Raw genomic sequence first — 24,018 nt, 5'->3', positions numbered from 1 at the left:
GCGGACAAAGCTCAACTGATACTCATAGCCCCAGCATGGCCGAGGCAACCATGGTACAGTTTCCTACTTCGACTATCCATCAAGGATCCAATTCTATTACCGAATCGTCAAAATCTTCTCAGCCAAGATCAAGGAACACTTCTACACCCGCTACACTCATCTCTACACTTAACAGCTTGGAGATTGAGAGGCTCCTCCTGACAGAACAAGGAGTTTCCACTTCAGCACAATTCATCTTGTTACAATCAAGAAAATTCTCAACCAGGAAAAATTATAGCTATAAATGGAAACGCTACTCTACCTGGTGCACTTCCAAAGGTGTACCGCCATTGGACTGCTCCCCGGAATTGCTCATTGATTATCTTCATTCTCTATATGTAGTTGGACTAGCAACATCATCCATCAGAGTTCATCTCAGCGCCATAGGCGCCTATCATAGACCAATCAATGACATTCCTATATCCAATCACCCATTACTGACTCGTTTCATGAAGGGTTTAACTCACATTCGTCCTCCGGTATCCAAACCTCCAGTTCCATGGAACCTCAATATAGTTCTGGAACAGCTCATGCTTTCTCCATTTGAACCTATGGACTCAGTACACATGAAATACCTCACTTGGAAGGTAGTATTCCTGGTTGCGGTAACATCAGCACGAAGAGTTAGTGAATTACAAGCTTTGGTTCACTATCCTCCATACTTGCAATTTCATCAGCAGAAGGTAGTTCTACGAACTCACCCATCCTTCCTACCAAAGGTAGTTACCCCATTCCATCTCAATCAGACAATGGAATTACCAATATTTTTCCCTGAACCTCATGCAAACGATAGGGAAAAGCGACTGCACACACTGGATTGTAAAAGAGCTTTAACACACTACAAAGAAAGGACGAACTCGGACTCCCGTGTTTCCCAGCTCTTTGTTTCCTACGACCCTAAGGCTCCTGGACTGCCAGTAGCCAAACGCACCATCTCCAGTTGGATAGCGCAATGCATCAAATTCTGCTATGACAAACAGAATTTACATTTACAATCTACTCCTAAAGCTCACCAAGTCAGAGCGGTAGCAACATCCTTAGCACACCTGAAGAATGTGCAACCCATAGACATTTGCAAGGCAGCTACATGGTCATCACTTCATACCTTCACATCTCATTACTGCCTTGACCAGCAAGCAACCACAGATGCGAAGATAGGGCAAGCAATTCTGCAATCTCTGTCCTCCTGTCCACGGTGACTGCCACACTGTCAAGGATCACGTCTAACCATATATGTCATAAATGACGTGATCGGGAGCTTTGGACTCCCATGACAGCATGGCTAATTCAGCCCTGCTATCGACGGGAAAAAGCAAGTTTGCTTACCGTAAACGATGTTTCCGTAGATAGCAGGATGAATTAGCCATGCTGACCCACCCTCCTCCCTGGCACTCACCAAGTCTTCGACTACACTACAGCTTAATTACAGACTGAGGAGAGTCCGTTACTTTCCTGCGCGGGAACATACGCGCAGCCGCAGGGAGCAAAGCTCTGTTCTCTGCTTTGACAAGCTCCGCCTCCCGGGCCTGATTGACAGATCCCATGACAGCATGGCTAATTCATCCTGCTATCTACGGAAACATCGTTTACGGTAAGCAAACTTGCTTTTACCACACCATCCAATTGCTGAATCCCAGATAATCATTCATTATGACATCAGAAGCCTTGTCCCTATTGATAAACACCAGGTCCATTATCACCCCCCCCTTCTGTGTGGGCTCCATTACCAGTTTCAAAAACTGGAAGGTGGCGCCAAATGAAGGAAATATAAAAGAGCATAGTACTGGCAAGTTAAATGTAAAGCAGTAATGAGGCAGGCCAAAAGGAAAACTGAAAAGAAGATTGTCAGACTGGCAAAAATGGCAACCTAAAGAATAACCAATCACCTCAGAAAGAAAGAAAAACTGAAATCACACACTTTTATTACTAGTAATCGCTAACTTTTCATTCAAATCAGCTACAATGCCTGAAGATTGGAGGGTGACCAACTTAAACCCCAGTTTTAACAAGAGTTCAATGAGTCATCTGTGAAACTATGAGCTAAGGAGCTTGACATTGGTACTGGGCAAAATGATGAAAGCCATTAAGAAGAACAAAATTACTGGCCATCTGGATAAACACGGATCAATGGAGCAGAGCCAAGATGGATTTACCCAAGGGAAGTCTTGCCTTACAGATCTGTTGGATTTTTCTGAAGGGGTTAATAAACATGTGGCCAAGGGTGAGTCAGTTGATACAGTGTTTCTGGATTTACAAAAGGTGTTTGACAAAGTCACCCTTTTTAATTTATTTATAAATTATCTGGAAAAAGTAATGATAATTGAGGTTATCAAATTTTGCAGATGACACAAAATTATTCAAAGTAGTTAAATCGCAAGCTGAGGAACTGCAAGAGGACCTTACAAGTCAGGGGGGAATGGGCTTCTAAATGGTAGATGAAATTTACTGTAAACAAGTACAAACCAATGCATATAGCGAAGAATAATCCAAACTATAGTTACATGATGCTTGGTTCCATATTAGGCATCACCACCCAGTGTTGCAGGTTCACTCCGTGTTTTTGTGTGTGGTGAAATATGAAGACCCAAAGGACCGATACACCCCAGATAGCTTGGGTACATGCTAGGTTCTTATGGCCTGGATTGGCCTCTGTTGGAAACAGGATGCTGGGCTTGATGGACCCTTGGTCTGACCCAGCATGGCAATTTCTTATGTTCTTAAGTTAATTATGCAGTTTTTCCCGCAACTCCACATTTTCAGGAGCATAGGGACACTAGCTTTAGCTAATTTTTGGAAAAAACAAACAAACCCTGATATGACATGTCCTGCCTACAAGATGTACTTCTGGGAGTTTGCAGCAAAGGGTCTGATGGGAGACTGGTAGATGCTTCATCAGCTGAATGGTATGATAATGGATTCTATAATGTTGTGATTCTTCCTAAATCAGAGATTACTATAGGTAGCTCATCTGAAGTTGTCCTATCCATGGATGAATGTGAATTTGCGACAAGGGAATCCAAATGGGATGTAGAAGGAGGAATCCCCATAGAAAAACTATTGGATTTTGGAACTAAGATTGGCAAGGAGAGAAATAAAGTGGGTGTAGGAAAGCTTGAAGAGAATGGTAGGAGAATCAGCTTGGGGATGGAAGAGGATGAAAGAGTCAGGAGGCTACATATGAAGGGAAAGGACAATGGAGCCAGATTTTTCAAGCTCACAAAAGGGGAGATTGGGAGCTGAGAGGGGGCAATGGAAGTTAGAGTTTGGGAGGTGAAAAACTGTGGCTGAGAACTGGAGGGGGAGGTGAAATTGAGCTATGAGTGAACAGAGACACAGAGTAATGAGATGAAAGGAAGAGATCAATGTTGGAGACAGACTTAGGGGAGGAAGTGAAGCAAACAGGAGAGAGAAAAAACAGAAGATAGAAAGGAGGCCCTGGAAAAGGACAATGGAGAAGAGACATCAATTGAAAGTAAGGAAAAAGACCAGAATCAGCACAATTAGAATAAATAAAGTGCCCAGACAGCAAAGATAGAAAGCCATTTAGACGGATAACCTAATAGTTATCCTTCTAAATGGCTAGTTTAGCTGGATAACTTTAGACCTGCTTCAGAACAGGTTGAAAGTTATGCGGCCTTGTGTGACTGGATAATGCGCTACTTAACTGGTTATCTTGAAAATATATCCTGCTAAGTTGTGCTGTCATCTACAAAAAAGACCAAATAAGCTGGGCCATCCCTTCCTTCTCTTTCCCCCAAATCATAATAACAGTGCTACACAATAATATAAAACCTTCTCCCTGCCCCCTAAACCTTTTTTAAAAAAAAAGTAATAATTTGCCTGGTATTGGAAGATGGGCCCCATCCTGATTAAACCTTTTAAAAGGAGCTTAGCCTGCCTCCCCCCTTCCCACCCACCCACAAGATAAAAGGGGTAGCTCCTGCACCCCATCTCTGCCGATACCTTTGTCTTCACCGCTGGGAGTGAGGGACCCTCTGCCCCATCCTGGTGCTTCCAGCACTGTTCTGACAGAAGCAACACTGGAAGCATAAACGTGAACGTATATGTAGCCAGATAACTTTAAGCTGGTATATTCAGCATGATGTTTCTCCCGCTGAATATAAGGGACAAGTTATCTGGCTAACTTTAGCTGGATAGCTTGCCAACTAACCAGCCTACTGAATACAGACCCCTTTAAGTTTAGTGATTGGAATATGTCAGCTTTGGGAAATGTGCATCACTGATGTCTTTGCACAGTACAGGAGGTAGTGTATTTCTGGTTTGTTTTTTTTTTCTAATGTTGCACTGTATGCAGAGTCTGGCTTCTTGGGATTTCCTTTTTGTTTTTTGTCTATATCTTTCTGTATCTAACAGTGGTCTCGTATTCTGTATTACTTGAGGGTCTGCTGTGTTCTTGCATGTGTGACAGGAATCTGTAGCAGTCTGACTTATTCTGTTTTCCTAGTATGTGGTCTGCTTTAATAATTGCCATGCTGCCTTTCATAGGTAGAATTTTTGCTGTTTGAGTCCTGGCAGTTAGTATTGTTTTAGTATGGCAAGTTTTCTATATAGATTTAGAATGTTGGGGTTTTTTAAAATTTTTTAATTGGGTTTTATGTTGTTTCCAAAATGCCCCGTAGTGGAGAATTTGTGTTGCTTTTACTGAGGTGATTCCAGAATTTGTATTTTATCTGTGTTGACAGAATACTGGGAGAGGAGGTAAGGGAAGGAAGAGAGAGGGTGTGCTGAGGGAAGGGAGAAAGGTGGGGAACAGAGGGAGCAAATGCCTGAAAGAAGAGAGGAGGTGGGAAAGGGGAAGAAAGTTACCGGAGATGGGGAGAGAATGCTGGAGGGAAGGGATAAGGAGGAGAGGTTGTCTGGAGAAGGGATGAGGGACATTTGCAGGAGAGAGAATGCTGGGAGGGAGGAAATATTGCATGGAGGAGGGAGATGGGGGGGGGGGGAGAAATGGATGGAGGGAGGAGAGAATGCCTGGAAGGAGAGCAGAGAAGAAGGGAGAAACTGTTTGGAGGAGGAGGGACATTATGGACAATTTTCAGCCAGGACGTCATTTACTGAAGAGCTGGACCTCGCTCTGAAGATTATAATTTGATTTATACTAAACACCATAGAGAAATTTCATATGAGAACCATGTGTGTGAGAAGGTTTCCAGTACTGTATTGCTATCATAAGCATATCATGCATCCAAATATGTCTCTTCAGCCATATCTGCTCATTCTTTTGACATTTTTTTTTTAATTTGATATACTCTTGTTTGTTTGTTTTTTTTTTTCAGCGCTAGGCTGGGGTTTCCTGGCTGTCACGCTGATCAGTGTCCCGTCCATCTTGGCTGTTGTCCTGGTGCCGTTCCTGAGCCGCGCTCTCTTGCGCTCCCTGCTCACCTTCCTGGTGGCGCTGGCCGTGGGGACGCTGTGTGGAGATGCTCTGCTGCACCTCCTGCCCCACGTAGGTTCTCTCAGTCCTCCAGCCCCTGGGCACCCTCTGCTCTCACCTTGCTGAAGCAAAAAAATAATTGACAGCTCCAGCACATGGAGACTCAGGTGCTCTTTGTGTTTCAGGCACAGGGGGGCCATGAGCAGGAGAAGCACAGCCCCCAGCCATCCATGGATGACGCCGTGCTGAAAGGGCTATTGGTGCTCGGTGGCATTTACCTTCTGTTTCTCATCGAAAACCTGCTGGGGCTGGTGAGGCAAAGACGAGCCGCAAAGGTGAGAAATAGGCCGAGGGGTGGAGCAGTAAGAGAAAACCCGAAACTGATCTCAGAAAAAAAAAAAAAAATCTGCTCAGTGTCTGAAAGAGTAGGGGGCTATGAACCCTCTTTACTTGAGATGGATTTACAAACACAAAACTACTCAGGGCAGGTTACCTTTGAAAGTTTGCCTAAGGTTCTGAGGATGCACAGTATCCACGTGTACGTCCACCTGGTATTTCAATGGGTTCACTTACACGGGCAAAACTATGCATGCTTCTGGAAAATCCAATATATGCATGCATTTTTCTCTTCTGACCTAAACGCCAGTAATTTAAAAAAAAAAATCTTAACAAAATAGCTAATCCAGGGTACTTAAAAAAAAAAAAGCCAAATTGTAACAAAAATAGTGAAACCAGGCACACCAGTTTGGAAATTTAAATAAGAATATTAATAAATGTATACACTAATACATTTTGGTCTCAGTATGCTAAGTTTTTTTTTTTTTTCTGTTAGCTGCCCAGCAGCCTTGTGCTTGGTGAACATTACTTGGATATTCTCTCTAGAAACTAAACAAAAAATGGAGTGCCTACCCCCATTGGAAGCAAGGAAATAAGATTTTAACAAACAAAAAAAAATCAAGTCATCATCGTACCTAGCTTTAGTATAGTCACTGCTCCTTTCCTCACCTCAGGAGGAAGCGTAAGCCACCTTTAAAAATGGCTATTACCTCACACTGTATTTTGACTTCCCTGGCTGAATATGCGCGAGATGCACTGCAGACTACTGACATTTCTCCTTTGCTCAGCCTAGCTCAGACACTGGTGATCACACTTAGTGGCTGGTCGGCCAGTGGTTCTATACCATTTGGTGATGGGTTGGGGCGGGTCACCTCTGTGAATGGACAGTGAGCAGGTTTTCCCATTGGAGTGATTCTTGGATATGTTTGTTTCCTGCACACAGAGACCACCTCGGACTAAACGACCAGGGTTTTCTGGCTCTGGCCAAGAAGAAAATTTGATGACAGTGTTACGGGTGGTTACGACTGCAGGTGAGATTAACTGGAGGAATTCTCCAAGTACCATCGGAAGTAATGGTAAAGTAGGTACCTGTGCTCTCTCTCATACACTTCGAGCTCTGGGAACTGCCTTCCCCAGAAAGCCCGGTGCAGTCTGTCCCTCAAGCTCTGCTCCCTGGAGATTTTTCTTTCAGTAACTGATGCTGTGCACTCCTGCCAGGGCCTCTTTTCTTCAATAAAAAAAACCCCCAGTGTGGATGCTTGATCTCTCTCTCTTCCTGCAGAGCATGGAACCCAGCATAGCTTGGAGGCAGAGGAAGATGACAGGGAAGCACAGCGCTACTCACTGCAGCTGTACAGTGAGGAAGAACAGATGGGAGATCCTAAATCCCAGAGCATAGGCAGCATGCCAGCTGCTGAAGATAATCACCATCACCCAGGGCATTCACACAGCCCAGATGGCATCGAGAATGTGGGCATAGTGGGCATTGCATGGATGGTGATTCTAGGAGATGGGATACACAATTTTACAGATGGATTAGCAATTGGTAAGTGAACAGGATGTTGCGTGCTGGGCTGGTTGTCTCTCACCTCTGTAGACCATAAAAACCTTTCTAGCACAGGCACTTTAATTATCAGCTGAGAGGCTGACCAAGGCAGCAGGAAAGGTACAGACACTGCAGGTTTGATCCAGGCCCTATGGCTGAAACAAACAGGCCGATACAGTACAGTGCGCTCCGCTGAACCTAATAGCGCCCGCAACATGCAAATGCATGTTGTTGGCCCTATTAGGTATTCCTGCGCGATTCAGAAAACAAAATGTGCAGCCAAGCCGCACATTTTGCTTTCAGAAATTAGCGCCTACCCAAAGGTAGGCACTAATTTCTTCGGGCACCGGGAAAGTGCACAGAAAAGCAGTAAAAACTGCTTTTCTGTGCACCCTCCGATTTAATATCATGGCGATATTAAGTTGGAGGTCCCGAAAGTTTCGAAAAGTAAAAAAAAAATAATTTGAAGTCGGCCCGCGGCTGTCGGGTCGAAAACCGGACGCTCAATTTTGCCGGCGTCCGGTTTCCGAGCCCATGGCTGTCAGCGGGCTCGAGTACCAACGCCGGCAAAATTGAGCGTCGGCTGTCAAACCCACTGACAGCCACCGCTCCAGTCCAAAAGGAGGCGCTAGGGACGCACTAGTGTCCCTAGCGCCTCTTTTTGCCTGTTTTACCGCTGGGCCTCATTTAAATAGAGAATCGCCCGCCCGATTATGATTAGAGGGCTCGATTAGCCAGTTACACAGCAGGAACATTTGAGGGCCATAGCAATGCCATTTGGTGGCCACTAATCTTTCATTTCCTCTCACCTTCCTTCCGGTCAGGGGCTGCCTTCTCTGGGGGTATTTCCAGTGGTCTAGGCACCACAGTGGCCGTCTTCTGCCACGAGCTGCCTCATGAACTAGGTGAGTGGCACTGCAGAGGTTGCGGGATTTGTGCTGAGAATTTTCTTTGGGAACGAATGATGGTGCTTTATGAATCATGTCTTTTGTCTTGTACTTTTGTCATCCTTTGTTCCCAGTGATGGGCACAGGGTTAATGAACAGGAAATTTCACCCCTAAGTCTCAGAAGACCCATGCACTGCTTTATGACAAACCCCAGACAAAGCCTCTGTTTGTGTTTCTTGGCAGGTGACTTTGCTGTGCTGTTGCAGGCAGGCATGCCCATTCGGAAAGTGGTCCTTTTCAATCTGGTCTCTGCCTTCTTAGGCTACCTGGGAATGCTGGTTGGCACAGCCGTTAGCCAGAGTTCCGCCAAGATCACTTCCTGGGTCTTTGCTGTCACAGCAGGGATATTTCTCTATGTGGCCCTGGTGGATATGGTAGGAAGCATTAGCAGACTGTTAATATGTATTTCATTGCTTTGAGTAGTTGCTTTGTCGTAGGGCTAACAGTTTAAATTGCTGCCTGGATTTCCTTGGGTGGTGAGCAGTTATGACCCCTGCACTGTGTAACATGGAAAGCTAAAGGCATGGTTTAGAAATAGGCTGTTTAATATAGGATACAGAACATACTGGCAGACATGTTACATTATGCTGGATTTTTTTAAATATGCGTTTTTTCATTATAAATCATTCATAATATCATTTAAATGAAAATGCATAGTTATATACACATACTAGGGAAAATTATATTTAAATTAAGGATTGTTCAAAATGCCTCCCATGCTCCCTTACATTCTTTCTCTGCCTATTTTTCTTTTATTTCAATACCTGTGTCCTTGTGCAATCACAATAGGGTGTAATGTACCTCATTTGCAAGGTGATTCTAGGGAAAGCAAAATTGCTTACCTGTAGCAGGTGTTCTCCGAGGACAGCAGGCTATCAGTCCTTGCACATGGGTGATGTCATTGGACGGAGCCAGGTTAGAAAAGTGACTCTAAAGCTTCTAGAGCTTTCTGACATGCTCTCTTAAACATGTGTGGTCTTCATTCTGAAGCATATGGGGATAGACTTAAAGATTTAAACATGTATACCCTGGAGGAAAGGTGTGATAGGGGAGATATGATAGAGACATTCAAATATCTTAAAAGTTTCCATGCCCAGGAGGTGAGCCTTTTTCAATAGAAAGAAGGATCTAGAATGAGGGGTCATGAGATAAGGTTGAAAGGAGATAGGCTCAGGAGTAATCTTAAGAAATATTTCTTTACAGAGAGGGTGGTGGATGCATGGAACATCCTCCAGGTGGAAGTGGTAGAGACAAAAACAGTATCTGAAAGCATGGGATAAATACAGGGGCTCTCTAAGGAAGTGATGAGAATTATAATGCTAAATTAATTGGATAGATGGGCAGACTGGATGGGCCATACGGTCTTTTTCTGCCTTCATGTTTCTATGTTCTGTGTCACAACAGTTGTCTATGGCCCCTCTCAGTTCTGTATAGCAAAGTTGCTTACCTGTTAGAGATCTTCTCCATGGACAGTGGAACAAATCGACCACACTGGTGGGTGACATCATCTGATGGTGTTGTGATGGAACATGATCTCTCTTACCCAAGAAAGAAATAGTAACCTTTCTGGGTATGCAGGAGACTTCAACACAGCCATCGCCATGCATGTCTCCTCAGTCTACTACTAGCTGAGCTCCAACTTAGGGAAGGTAGGAGGGATTTGTGTGGCTGATTTGTCCTGCTGTCCATGGAAAACATCTGTTACAGGCAAGCAACCTTCAGGCCGATACAGAATGGTGCACTCAGCTGAGCGCACCGTTTAGCCCCCGTTTTACACCCGCTATTATTACCCCTTCTACTATTAGTTATTCCCACGGGATACTGAAAGTAAAATGTGTGGCCAAGCTGCACATTTTAATCTCAGAAATTAACGCCTGCCCAAACGCAGGCGTTAATCACGAACAACACCAGGAAAGTGTACAGAAAAGCAGAAAAAAATGCTTTTCTGTACACCTTCCGACTTAATATCACAATGCTATTAAGTCGGAGATCCCAAAAAAAAAAAAAAAAGCTGTCCACTGGCCCACGGGTTGGAAAATGGATGCTCAATTTTGCCAGCGTCCGTTTTCCTAACCTATGGCTGTCAGCGGGTTCGACAACTGATGCCAGTAAAATTAAGCGCCGGTTTTCAGACCCGCTGACAACCGCCGCTTCCGCTAATAAGGAGGCGTTAGGGACGCGCTAGGGTCCCTAGCACCTCCTTATTAGTGTGGGCCCTAATTTAAATAAAGAATCACGTGCCCAGGAGAGGTGCCTGGGCGCACGTCGGGAAAGCAAACGCTCAACAGGGAGTGCCGGTTCTCCAGCGGAATTTTTTTAATCGGCCTGCTTGTTTTTTCAGTGACAAGCAGATGCAAATACAGCCACCCAAATGGGGACTCCCAAGCTTAGGGTGGCAAAAATGAAAAATTCAATTCTTGATAGAATCCTCTGCAACCCAGAAAAAAATTCAGCTGTGAATGGAAGGAAGTTGAAACTCTTATCTGAATAAATTCTATAATACTATTTGTCCAAAGTTCTAATCACTGCACAAGTCCCATTTTGTGAAGATCCTGGCTGCTCTGCAGTCCTCCTTCCAGCAGGGGCCCTCAGTCGGAGCTGCACAGGTTATGTCTTGTAGGCTCCTTAAACCGGTCAGCTACACCCTTAAAAGCCTGCCACATGCTCATCACCATTGTCTCAGCTTGGAGTCTCCTTGCTTATTATTCTGGTTGTTCCTTTACTGGATTTTGGCCTTCTCTAGTAGGAGGCCTTCTTGCTCTGTGTATTCCTGTTACTTGTTCCTGCCTTGTTTGTTTGTGGCCTTAGTTGTGATCTTCTGTTTTTTTTCTGTTTGTCCTGTCTCTCCATGTCTTGGCATGTTTATTTGTATTGTTTGTGACAGGCACCTTATTCTGTGTGTGTGTTCCTGCAGTTATCCCTGCCTTTGGACCATCCCAATCCTTCCAGCCACCAGAACCCAAAGGCTCGAGTTGAGGGGGAAGTGGCTGGTTCAGGTGAAGAATCCTCTCTGTCCTATCCCTGAACCCAACCTGCCAGCTAGCTGCTCCGAGCCTGGGAGCAGGGCCGGCGGAAGCACTAGGCGAACTAGGCGGTCGCCTAGGGCGCCAGCTTCCCGGGGGCGGCACTGCCCCGGTAAAATTAAGAGAGCCGCCGCCCCCCCGATAAAAATAAAACAGCCGCTGCCGGCAGCCCGCCCCAAAAGACCCATCTGACCTCCCCCAGCGGTTCACGTGGCTCCCGGTCCCTCCCGCTGCTCTTTCTTCCCTGCTGCCGTTGCCGCCGGGCTATCAGCACGTTCAAGCCCAGCGGGAACGGCAGCGGTGCAAAAAAAAAAAAAAAAGCTGTTGCATCCGCGGCTGGTCTTCTTCCCGCCCCCACCCCTTTGAACCGGAACAGGAAGTGATGCGCGGGAAGAAAGAGAAGTGCTGCGTGAAAAAATAGCGGCGACAGCAGCATCGGCCCCCGAGCAACTGAAGCAGCCGGTAATCGGGAAAGGAGAGAGCAGCACGAGCCTCCTGCGGCCGATGGGATTCTTCCTTCTTGGCCTGCAGGGGCTGGAGGAGGAGGAGCAGCTACCGTTTGTGCTGGGGGGGGGGAGGAAGTGAGTGAGAGAAAGAGAGAGAAGCAGCCAGCCAGCCTGCCTGCCTGCCTGCCTGCCTGTGATTGAGAGTGTGTGTAAGTGAGAGAATGTATTTGATGGAGAGCATGTGTGTGTGATTGAGAGAAACTGGTCAGAGAGCTGATGTATGTGTATATGTGAGAGACAATGAAAGTGACTGCTCAAGGAGATGACTGATGTGTGAGACAGTCAGGAATGTGTGTGTGTGTGTGTGTGTGTGAAAGAGAGAAAAAGCATGGAAGTGAGAACTCTGGGTATGTGAGAAAGCATGGGAGTAAGAAGCCTGGTGTGGGGGTGTATGTGAAAGAAAGCATGGGAGTGAGAGACTGGTGAGTGTGTGTGTGTGTGAAAGAGAGAAAAAGCATGGAAGTGAGAACTCTGGGTATGTGTGTGAGAAAGAAAGTGATTATGAGAGTGAGAAGCCCATATATGTAAGTGGAACACGGGAGTGGGAAGCCTGTGTGTGTATGGCATGAGAGAAACTGTTCAGGAAGGTGACTGGTGTGTGTGTGCCAAAGACTGTTTGGGAGATGATTGGTGTGTGAGAGACAGAAACTGGTCATGGGGGCATGACTGATATGGTGTGTGTGTGTGAGAGACATGGGCATTAAGGAAGAGGACCATGAGTATAGAGCTTAGCCACTATTGCTGCTTCTGGTGTGTGCTACAGCCTGCATGGAAGAGGAGTAAGAGAGCTGCTGGAAGGGGGTAAGTAAAGATGGCATTTTAAGTTTATTTTTCTTGATTGACTGCCATTTTAATTATTTAATATTATGTGATGTGTCTGCTTTTTTTGTTTGAGCAACAAGTATAGCTTTGGTTTATGTTTATTTTATTTATTTTTATTTATAAAAGAGTTTCTATACCATCGATAAGACAAATCATCTGAATGGTTTACATGGCATAAAAATGTCAAATAAGTGTTCTGTTATAAATACAGACTTCGTTATTTTCATTAATGCACAATGTAAGTTAATTGTGGGGGGGCGGCATAGCTGACGTTTCGCCTAGGGTGCCTAATACCCTTGCACCGGCCCTGCCTGGGAGTTACCCCTTTACTGGCATTTAAGCCCTGACATGTTTCAAACAAAAGTGTTTAGTGAATATAAGTAGGGTAGACTATGTGATTGAATTGATGCGGTACAAAAAATGCTTCTGAAGTTGATGAACTCATTATCTTTTGAGGAAGATGAATTCCAGCATTAGCAAAACAGAAATACATTGGGAAAGCCAATGCAATACATTTTCTCTGTGCCAGTGGTGTGTAATAGCATGTTGCTGGCATCTTTTGGTGCCAAAGAGTGTGACTTACTTTCCTCTTTACAAGGAGGAATTGTGTGTGTGCCGAATGATGATACGGAGCATGCAAGGACTCTACCTTTTTAAATTTAGGCAAAGGCCCTCAGCTGGTGATGGTTTCTTTCTCTTTCCTGCTATTGTCTGAGGTGATTCCAGGAAATACTGAAGAGTGTAGCTTCTGTATCTTCTAGCCCTGGGGCACATGCAACCACAGACAGTGTGATTTGGCACAGAGCCTAGAGATCTTATGCACCTGTCATTATGACCTAGTAAGGACATCTTCATCTTACAGAGAGGACATCTTTTGAAGCCCAGCTTTCCTAGTGTGTAGCCAGATGGACTTAGTACCAGTGGGTTATGCTCCTCTGCCAGCAGATGGAGATGGAGCAAGCTGTCACAATATATATACTCTTGCAGTGACCACAGCCTGCTAGTATTCTCTGTCTCCAGCCGATAGTGGACGAGCATCTTCCTATGGGGATTGCTACGGGTTTTTGAAAGGAGAAAACCGAAATTTGAATTAAGGAAAAGAAAGCCCCGTGCTCCTGCGGTGATACCAAAAGGTCCCTCCCCAAGTTCAGAATTGCTGAGGTGATTTCCGTGGTCCCTCAAAGGTGTGCCTTGGGATTTGGTAGCTGGGTCTCCTGGCATGGACTTAAGCTGCTAATTCAGCTGAAAGGCAGTGGGTGCAGGAGGCCAAATGCGGCGGTGATGGCAGATGCACTATCCCCTGGCAGCCAGAGACCGTCTCTGTACTCAGCCGGTAAGCGCTGAGATCAGGTAGGGTTAAAAAAAAAAAAGGAGAAAGTTTACCTTCTGAAACAGAGACAGAGGGGTTTTAGGTCTCCGTGCTCAGTGCACCGTCCCGACATTCGTTCCCACTCCCATTGGGGAACTGGGCAGCCTGGCAGGTTGAGCAGCCTCGGTGGGCTAGGTCCTGCAGTTAGGCTTTTGGATTGCATGCCATGGCGGCGTTTTTGTGTATTCCTGTGCGTACTTTGCTGCCCTCTACAGGCCGTCTGTGTGCGCAGTGCTTTGGCTCTGCGCATGCATTGTGCGCTCTGTTTTGGGAGTGCCTTTTGTGTGCACAAATTTTGAACTGGCTTAAATGCTTTAATTTGCTGCACTTGCCTCTGCGGCACTTAATTTTGGGTGCATAAATTTTTGAGCACAAGCCATTCAGACGCACGCTTACCGCTGTGATGGCGCTGGTAAACACGAAGCCCAAGTGCCTTTCTCTCTGTGTTGCCTGTCGTAATTGGGCATCTCAGCCTGATGTGTCCTTTAACCTGTGTCAGCACTGTTTAGAGCTCAGGGAGAGTCTCTAATTTCACTAAGCCTGGATCCTCCCAGCCTGATGATGGTCTGGTTGTCTGGTGGTACACTGGATCTTGAAACTTCCTTGACTGGTTCCTTCGAGGGGATGGCATTTCAGTGGGCCCCACTCCAGTTCCTTCTGGGTTTGACCTGGATCCGGCTGCTTTTTCTTGAGTGGAGGTTTTTTCCAAGGTTTGCAATCCTTTCTGCAGGCGCAGTCCTCAGCTTCGCCCACTCCTGTCAGGTCGGACCCTCAGCCAGTGGCCCCCCCTCTTCCAGTTCTATGTTTAGGTGCCGAGGCACGCCTCTGTTCGCTGCGGGTAACCCCCAACAGGAACCCAGGTGGCACTGATGATGAGGCAGATCCTGATTCCCTGGAGGATGGGAAATTCCTCTGGGACTGGAACCATATTGGACCATGTTACGGTTCTTTCAGAGCGATGAACTGCTGGCCCTGATTCCCCAGACTTTAAAACAGCTGGGTGTTCCTGGTGCAGGTTCCGTCTCTGAACTGAAGAAGAATCCCATTTTGGTTTCCTTGCATAAAATCTCTTGTTTTTCCCTGTTATGGATACTATTCAGGAATTGATTGATCTTGAATGGGACGCCCCAGAGGCAAGTTTCAAAGGGGATCGGACATTGGAAGGCCTGTACCCCCTGGATCTGGCTGTGAGAGAGCATTTGTGTTTTCCCAAAGTGGATGCACTGGTCTGTGCCATCTCTAAGCAGACTATCCTCGTGCAGGGAGGAGTGGCCCTGAAGGATGTGCATGATACGAAGATTGAGGCCATCCTTAAGCAAGCCTTTGAGGCAGTGGCGATGACTTTACATATAGCTTCGTGGCATGATCTTATCTGCATCTATCTCAGGAAGTTGATGATTCTGGAGTGAATTCCAGAGCAGTATTGGAACCTGCTGCGGGTTGCAATTTGGTCTGTACTTCGGCCAGAGGAGTGGCTTTGGTGGTAGCAGCTAGGCGTCAACTATGATTGTGACATTGGTCAGCTGACGCAGCCTCCAAAGCTAATCTTACAAAAATGCCCTTTAAAGGTTCGCTCTTGTTTGGGAGTGAGTTGGAGAAACTGGTCAATAAGTGGGCGAATCTCCGGTCCCTTGGTTGCTGGAGGATAAGAAGCAGTTGCAGCGCCTCTTTGGCATGAGGGGTCATTTCTGGGGTTCCAAGTGGTTTCTTCTCTACAAAGGGTCGACCGTTCAGAGGACTCGGTCTTTCGGTAGGTCTCAGTCCTTTCGTCCCAGACAGCCCAAGAGAGGAGTGGGCTCAGGGGGGCGTATCCTCCTGAGCTTCTCATGAAGGTTTTGTCGACCCACCTTTGGGAACAAGAGATATGGGGATGCCTCTCTCTTTTATCAGAGATGGGTCAAGATCACATCAGATCAGGTACGCTTTGAGGTGATACGAGAAGGATATGCACTGGAATTTCAGAGTATTCCTCTGGACGTGTTCATGGTGTCTCCTTGCCACTCACCGCAGAAGAAGCAGGCAGTGGAATCTACGCTTCTAAGGCTCCTGCGGTTCAGGGCTGTGGTTCCAGTGCCTATGTCTCAAGAAAGTATAGGGCAATATTTCATTTATTTTGTTGTGCCCAAGGAGGGCTCCTTTCGGCCCATCCTGGATCTCAAAAGTTCCAAGTTCCAACCATCATTTGAGGATGACTCATTCTTGCATGGAAACCTTACTCTCAGTGATAATGGCCGTGCAGTCGGGGGAATTTCTGACCTCCTTGGCTCTGTCCGAGACTACCTTCATATTCCCATCCGTTTGGAGCACCCATGTTTTCTGCAGTTTGCAGTGCTGGGGTGCTGCCTTTTGGTCTAACCACTACTCCCCGAACGTTTTCCAAGGTCATGGTGGTAGTAGCGGTGGCATTGAGAAGAGATGGGATCCTGGTACACTCGTATTTGGACGACTGGCTGATTCGAGTCAAGTTTCAGAAAGAGAGCTGCAAGGTGATCTCCCTGTTGCAGGAGCTCGGTTGGGTGGTGAACCTGGCCAAGAGCAGTCTTTAGCCATCGCAGTTGTCAGAATAGCTGGGTGTTCAGTTTGACACCAGGAAGGACAAGAATTTTGATAGCAGCAACCCTGAAAGTTGTGCCTTGGGCGAGGGCGCCTATGTGTCCTCTTCAGTGTTCACTGCTGTCTCGGAACCTGCAGGCTCAACGGTTTGGCTCAACTTGCCGATGGAAATCTGCTCTCACCTTCAGTGGTGGGTGCAGGAGGCTCATCTGAGAAAGGGTGTTTCCTTGACCTCCCCGACCTGGTTGGTGCTCATGACATATGCGAGTTTCCAGGGTTGGGGAGCTCAGTGTCAGGAGCTGATGACCCAGGGGTGTTGGAATGCCGAAGAGTCTGTCTGGAACATCAATCTCCTGGAAGCCTGAGTGGTCCGGTTGGCATGCTTGTGGTTCAACCACAGACTACAGCATCAAATGGTCCAAGTGATGTCTGACAACGCAATGATGATAGCCTACATCAATCGACAGGGAGGAACCAAGAGTCAGAAAGCGTCGCAGGAAATAGACCAACTTATGGAATGGGTGGAAGGTCATCTACAGCTCATCTTGGCCTCTCACATTGCAGGACCAGACTTTCTCAGCAGGGAGAGTTTGGACCCAGGAGAATGGGTGTTGTCTGATGAGGCGTGTCAGCTGATAATGGATCGCTGGGGCCTTCCATTCTTGGACCTGTTGGCAACTTCTCGCAATGCGAAGGTTCCTCGATTCTTCAGTTGCAGGAGAGATCCGTGGTCCCTGGGCATAGATGATCTTGTATAGGTCTGACCGTAAGATAAGTTGCTTTATGCTTTTCCTCCGTGGCTCTTGTAGGCAGGATGGTTCGCAGGATCAACGGCCACAAGGGGATGATAGTCCTGGTGGCACCATATTGGCCCCGATGACTGTGGTATGCAGATCTATGAAGACTACTGGTGGAGACCCCTTTCGTCTTTCGATGATCAAGAATCCTTCGCAGCAGTGACCTGAACTTCATGAAGATTCGACTCAGTTTTGTCTTATGGTTTGGCCTTTGAGAGGGCTCGCTTGTTGAAGTGGGGATATTCTTCTCCAGTGATTGCTACCTTGCTCCACGCTCAGAAGTTCTCTACTTCCTTAGCCTATGTGCGAGTTTGGAGAGTTTTTTAGGCCTGGTGTGAGAAGCACAGTGTTCTTCCTCGTTCGGTTAAGATCCCGCTCATTCTGGAATTTTTCCAGGATGGATTAAACAAAGGAGTGGCCCTTAATTCCTTGAAGGTACAAATTGCGGCTCTTGCCTGTGTCTGGGGCCTGGTGAATGGTGATTCCTTATCTCATCCTGATGTGGCCCATTTTTGGAGGGAGTGAAGCATCTTCGGCCACCCTTGAGGTTACTGGTCCGTTTGTGGAGTCTTAATTTGGTGCTGGATTTTTTGGCGGTCCCTACGTTCTGACTGCTGCATAGTCTTTCCTTGCGGTTATTGACCTTGAAGACTGTTCCTAGTGACTACCTGTTCTGTGCATCAAGTTTCCGAGCTACAGGCCTTGTCTTGCCAAGAGCTATTCCTTCGGGTGTCGCCAGGGGCATTACAGCTGTGTACTGTTCCATCCTTCTTGCCCAAAAGGGTGTCGTGCTTTCATTTAAATCAGTCAATTTCCTTGCTGTCCCTGGATAAGGTCAGGGACATGGAGGAGTATCGCCTCCTGGGTCCCTTGGATATTAAGCGACTTGTCTTGCAGTATCTGGAGGTTTCTGAATCTTTCCGAAAGATGGATCACCTGTTTGTCCTTCATGGTTGAAGGAAGCAGGGCAAACCAGCTTCGTGGACTACTATAGCTCGCTGGATTAAGGAGGTAGTCATGGCCACGTACGTGGATGCTGGAAAGCAGTTGCCTACTCAGGTTAAGGCTCATTCCACTAGGGCTCAGGCAGTGTCATGGGTGGAGGTTAGATTGTTATCTCCCATAGACATTTGCCGAGCTGCGACATGGTCATCCTTACATACTTTTTCAGTTTTTATTGTCTGGATGTGCAGGCCCGGGAGGAAGCAGCCTTTGCATGTGCAATGTTCACTGGATTGTGGGCAGCCTCTTGCCAAAACTCGGGAGTAGCTTTGGTACATCCCACTGGTCCTGAGTCCATCTGTTTACACTAAAGAGAACAAAATTATCAGGTAAGTAGTATTTTCTCCATTTCCTAGCATGTAGACAGATGACTCGGCTTCCCGCCCTTGGCTGCCAAATGTTTGTGTCAATGGTCCTCCTGTGGGGCTACGTGTTACAGGAGATTACTGGTAAAATGTTCATCCAGTCCCTAGCTTTGGGTGCATATGTTCCTTGCTTGAGTTCATTGTTTCTTGTTGGTTGAGTATAGTAATGGATGACTTTTAAATCGAGTTTTTTGCTAGTCTGTCCACAGTTGATTTTGAAGAGAATAGTGGCAGGATGGTTTCACAGTGGGAGTATATATACTGTGACGTCAGCTTGCTCTGTCTCCATCTGCTAGCAGGGGAGCATAACCCACTGGTCCTGAGTCCATCTGTCGACATTAAGGAAAATGAAATTATCAGGTAAACAGTAATTTCTCCATTACACATGAAAAATATGATAAGCAGCATGAGAAAATGCAAAACATGTCCATTCACTATGAGCAGAAGAGAAAAACTGAGGAGACTCATGGGAAGGCTTATGCAAACTTAGAAAAACCATGTTCTGAGCACCACAAGAACTTTTGTCTTGGTGCAATCGCGTAATGTCACTCACTTGTGTGGCCAATTTTCTTTTTTTTGTCCATGGATAATGGCTTTTCAGAGGATAGAACAGTCTCCATTCAAATACCTCTTGCATGATTGGAGGGCAGGTCAGAACTGGCTGTAGCCAGAGTCTGAAGCATAGTATAGTGATCCTTTAGTTGAGCTACCCCTTGTTTGATTTATGCCCAATGAGTTATTAGTTTCCTTGTAAGGCATGTCAGTAAGCTTATCCAGCACATTAGATTTGAAGCAATAGCTCTGTGTCATCTTGAAAACATCATAGGTCAATTTGACCAAGATTTTCCGCACTCCTTACCTTTCACTCAGTCATCACACTTGCCCTGAGGGAGAAACTCTTGATCAATTTTGTATCTTTTGAAGAGCTGCTAAGTTGCCTTATGTGGCACCTAGTATTCTGATAAACTGTCCTCCCAACAAGGTCAAGGATACACTGGTCTTATTGCAAGTGCACCAAGGAATTACTCTGACTCTTGGCCTTCTTTAGAGTGTTGGAAACTGCTCAGCAAAAGGAAAATTGGTTCTTAACTGATAATTTTCGTTCCTGTAGTACCACTGATCAGTCCAGACTGTGGGTTATGCCTCCCTTCCAGCAGATGGAGACAGAGAAAAACTTGAAGAGCACCCCGCATAACTTGGAGCGCCACCTGCATCTCTTCAGTGTTTCTCTGTCTCCAGCAGATGGAGGTGGCAATCCCTGCAGGCTTGACTTTCTGTGTGATTAAGTAAATCTCTTAAAAAAAAAAAGAAAGGGGTCAAACCAGATCAAGCAACTTCATTAATCCTCCCAGGGGGTCAGCAGGTCCTGCTTGGACTATCCCCTCTGGTAGTAGGATCCAGGAGCTGGGGCTGGTGACCCCGCGGGGCTTCTTCAGGTAAGGCATCTGGGGTGGAGATACCGGTGGTCTGTTCCCTCTCCCCCCTTCTTGTGCCCCCCAGTCCATTCTTAAAAAAAACAAACAAAAAATGAAAAGGGACTCAGCAACGGGCAGGAAGCAGCCTGTCAGCCTTCTTACTATTTTTCACTACGGCCGTTTATCTTATCTTTTTACTTACAGGCGAGCTTGTTTTTCTGGCAGACCGTCTTTATTTTCATTGCTGCCTTCCTGCTTTACTTGCGGCTCCTTTTTTAATTTTGCTTCTCAGGCCGTGCCCAAACTGTTGCGTTGCCTGTGGGGAGTCAGCTTCTCGCCTCTCCCGCACAGGTCTTTGCTCACGAATCCTCTCCAGAGGTGAGGGCAGCTCCGATCCAGGACCGGCGCCTCCTATTAAGAGCCGCACAGTGCCAAAATGCCCTGCTCCTCGTGAGCCTCTGGCTGCTCCATCCCAGCTTAGCAAGGGAACGGCTGCATTTTAGACTCATTAGCTGCGCGGGCCCATGCAGTGACTGGAAGGGATTTCCCCCCCAATTTGTCTCACAGGCCAGCCAGTCCTGACAATACTAATGATCTGGACCACACAGAAGGTCAAGCCTGCAGGGATTGCCACCTCCATCTGCTGGAGACAGAGAAACACTGAAGAGATGCAGGTGGCGCTCCAAGTTATGAGGGATGCTTTTCAAGTTTTTCTCTGTCTATATCTGCTGGAAGGGAGGCATAACCCACAGTCTGGACTGATCCGGGTACGTACAAGGAAAAAGAAATAAGTATGGCCATTAGGCTCCACAGGAAAAAATGAACTGAGGATTGTGATAAGGGATGTCCTGTATCTGCTCAACCTGGCATATCAGAAAGCTTTAGAGTAGGGGTAGCTAACTCCAGTCCTGTTTTTCAGATATCTACAATGAATAAGCATGAGATTTGCATACAGTGGTGGACGTGCATACAAATGATCTCTTGCAAATTCATTGTGGATATCCTGAAAACATGGCCTGTTATGGTTCTCATGGAGCAGAGTTGGCTACCCCTGACTTAGTCACTTCTCTAACCAGGCTTTGTCATGAGGATACCTATACGTGAGAACAGTATAGATACCATCTGCCAAAAAGGCAGATTTTCCATTTATGTAACTGGAAGAATAACAAGGTTTTAAAGGGTATCTTTACATACCATATTTTTCGCTTTATAAGACTCACTTTTTTTCCCCCAAAAGTGTGAGGGAGGGGGGGGGGGGGGGGGAAATGGCTGTGCATCTTATGCAGTGAATATTAAGAAAAAAAAACTAACTACAGGTCCCTGGTGGTCCGGTAACGATCTCCTGCACTTGGGCCGTCGGCTGCCAGTATTCAAAATGGCGCCGATAGCCTTTACCCTTACTATGTCACAGGGGCTACCGGTGCCATTGGTCGGCCCCTGTCACATGGTAGGAGCAATGGACAGCCGGCACCATCTTGTGCTCCTACCATGTGACAGGGGCCGACCAATGGCACCGGTAGCCCCTGTGACATAGAAGGGTAAAGGCTATCGGCACCATTTTGAATACTGGCAGCCGACGGCCCAAGTGCAGGAGATCGCTCCCGGACCCCCGCTGGACCACCAGGGACTTTTGGCAAGTCTTGGGGGGGGGGGGGGTCAGGAGGGTGGGGAGTTGTAGTTAATTAAAGGGTTGGGATGGGGAATGGGAACAAAATCCCCCCCCCCCCCCCCCCATTTTATGCCTTCCCCTAATTTGCTCCATAAGACGCACAGTCGCCCGGGAACAAAGCCGGTTTAGCACACCATTTTTTTTTTAAATTTTCCCGCTCTGAATCCTAGGTGCATCTTATGGTCAGGTGCGTCTTATGGATTGAAAAATACGGTAATTCCTGTAATGGGGACATAATTTCTGTGCTAGTTTAAATATGTTTCTATCAAACCTAGTACCTAATGGAGCTGTGCTGCTGCTATTGTAGAAATAACATGACAGCCCTGGCAGGGACTAGGCCTCTTTGTGAGAGAAATGTTACCTTTCCAATCTCTTTTTAGCTTCCAGAAATGTTGCAACAAGCCAAAGCGTGCAGTGGAAAAGGGCAGATGAGGAACTTCTTCCTGCGCAGCCTAGGCTTTCTGCTGGGGGTTGGAATCATGGTCTGCATTGCCCTCTTCGAAGAGCAAATGATCTTCAATGTGGATCTCTAGTAGCCATTTATCAGGATTCTACGCAGCAGCTCTTCTCTTGGTTGGGCCTAGTCAGCCAGGTGCCTACAGTTAAACACATGGCTCAACCTGAATCATACTTCAAACTGGTCTTCACTGGAGCAGGGCCTGTGCTCCTCCTGCAGCACACCAGTAATGGAAAAGTTCAACCCAGTGAATTCTGAGAACAAGCCTGATAAGGAAATGAGTCTTCTAAGATCCTGCTGTGATCCGGCAAAGCAAGGGCATGCTAAACTGTGATGAGAGCCTGCTAGCTTTCTGCAGCCTTGCACCTGCTGAAAGAACCACCCTCAGGGAGCAGAAAATAAGGGAAAAGAGGACAATTCTGTCAAGGATGCTACCAGAACTTCAGCCTCCCTGCCACTGCTTTGAGCTGGCCACTTACTAGAATAAGGGTGATAGTATTGGTCCTTTCTGTGCTAAATTTTATTTTGGGGTAGTTGCAGATGAAATTTCTCTAAATCATAGGAGTTGAGGTGTAGCCTAATGATTAGAGTAGCAGGCTGAGCCCCAGAGACGTCAGGGTTCAACTCCCACTGATGCTGCTTGTAACCTTGCGCAAATCCCTTCACCAGCCATTGCTCGATGACCAAACTTGGGGGAGCCTGGATTCACCATTCTTGCGCAGAATGGTGAATCCTGTGAAAATGGGGGGGCGAAGGGGGTGGGTGGGCCTGCGAAAGCCTGCAGCCTTCGCACCACTGCGGTGTAGCGGCTGCCTGCTTTCACACTGTATAGCGACACCATAAAAGGTGTAGTTATTCGGCACACTACTGCAGATAATGTTAGTAACATTATTGCCGGCAGTGAAAAACACTGCAGACTCTGCCCCTCCCCCTAATTTGCATCATAATAGAGGCTCAGCTCTTGCAGAGGTGAGGAACTTCTGCTGCGATATTTGGAATTTGAGAAAGAGAGAAAATTAACAGATTTTAAATTCTCACACTTCCTATGCTACAAGTAGAGAGGCCACACCCCTGTATGCACACCACTTAGGTAATTTTTGTAATTAAATTTTAGTTGAGGGTCAATGCATCACTATGAAAAATGTTATCATGAACTATCTTTAAAAAAAAAAAAAAAAGTTTTATCATGCATTATCTTTCAGGGCTCTAGCCCAAACAAGAGCTTTTTCTTGCAAGTGCCCAAAATAAAATTGGTTTTAGAAGCTGGGACTGTGCCTCATTGCATCTGGCTAGTAGAAGTTTGCTGGTGCTGTATAGTGGAGAATGTGGTTTTTTTTCATCCAGTAGAAGCAGATGTGAATATGGGCTTCTCAAACTAAGTCTTACACAAAAGGCTTAACGGTAGGTCTCAGGATCAAGCTTCATTGTGGTCACATAGTAGGGAAAATAACTGCATATCAAGACAGCAGTATGGAATTTAAAATTGCCCGTATTTAGAATGGAGAAAGCACCACTGTCCCACCTTGATGCCTGGATTCCTGTTGAGCTGGATGATGTATGTCCTGATGGAAAGACGTGGTGAGCCACTGAGACTAAGTGCCACGCCCTGCTGTTGAAGAGGGGGCAGTTTTAAAAAGATTAGAGCAGAGGTAGACCATGCTTGTCCTAGAGTGTTACAAATAGGTTTAGTTTTCAGGACATCCCCACTAAATATACATGGAATGTATGTACAACGGAGGCAGTGTATCCAAATATACCTTGTGCATACTTCCTGTG

The 24,018-nt window shown here is 46.5% G+C and overlaps 1 protein-coding gene across 3 annotated transcripts in view; it reads left to right on the top strand.

The window, feature by feature from the left end:
* SLC39A5 (solute carrier family 39 member 5) overlaps positions 1-23,511 on the top strand; it is an 89,838-nt gene extending 66,327 nt beyond the window's left edge. For all 3 annotated transcript variants that reach the window (XM_029594709.1, XM_029594708.1, XM_029594710.1), the window contains 7 exons: positions 5,337-5,506; positions 5,620-5,769; positions 6,714-6,801; positions 7,053-7,316; positions 8,141-8,221; positions 8,448-8,638; positions 22,166-23,511. In XM_029594709.1, the coding sequence (XP_029450569.1) occupies positions 5,337-5,506; positions 5,620-5,769; positions 6,714-6,801; positions 7,053-7,316; positions 8,141-8,221; positions 8,448-8,638; positions 22,166-22,318 (1,097 nt within the window). In that variant the 3' untranslated portion in view covers positions 22,319-23,511. The remainder of the gene's footprint in view (positions 1-5,336; positions 5,507-5,619; positions 5,770-6,713; positions 6,802-7,052; positions 7,317-8,140; positions 8,222-8,447; positions 8,639-22,165) is intronic.
* The last annotated feature ends 507 nt before the right edge of the window (positions 23,512-24,018 follow it).

Source organism: Rhinatrema bivittatum, chromosome 3, assembly GCF_901001135.1.
Source record: "Rhinatrema bivittatum chromosome 3, aRhiBiv1.1, whole genome shotgun sequence".
Lineage (NCBI taxonomy): Eukaryota > Metazoa > Chordata > Amphibia > Gymnophiona > Rhinatrematidae > Rhinatrema > Rhinatrema bivittatum.
The sequence above is the reverse complement of the archived record's forward strand: the minus strand, read 5'-3'. Positions and strand labels throughout refer to the sequence as shown.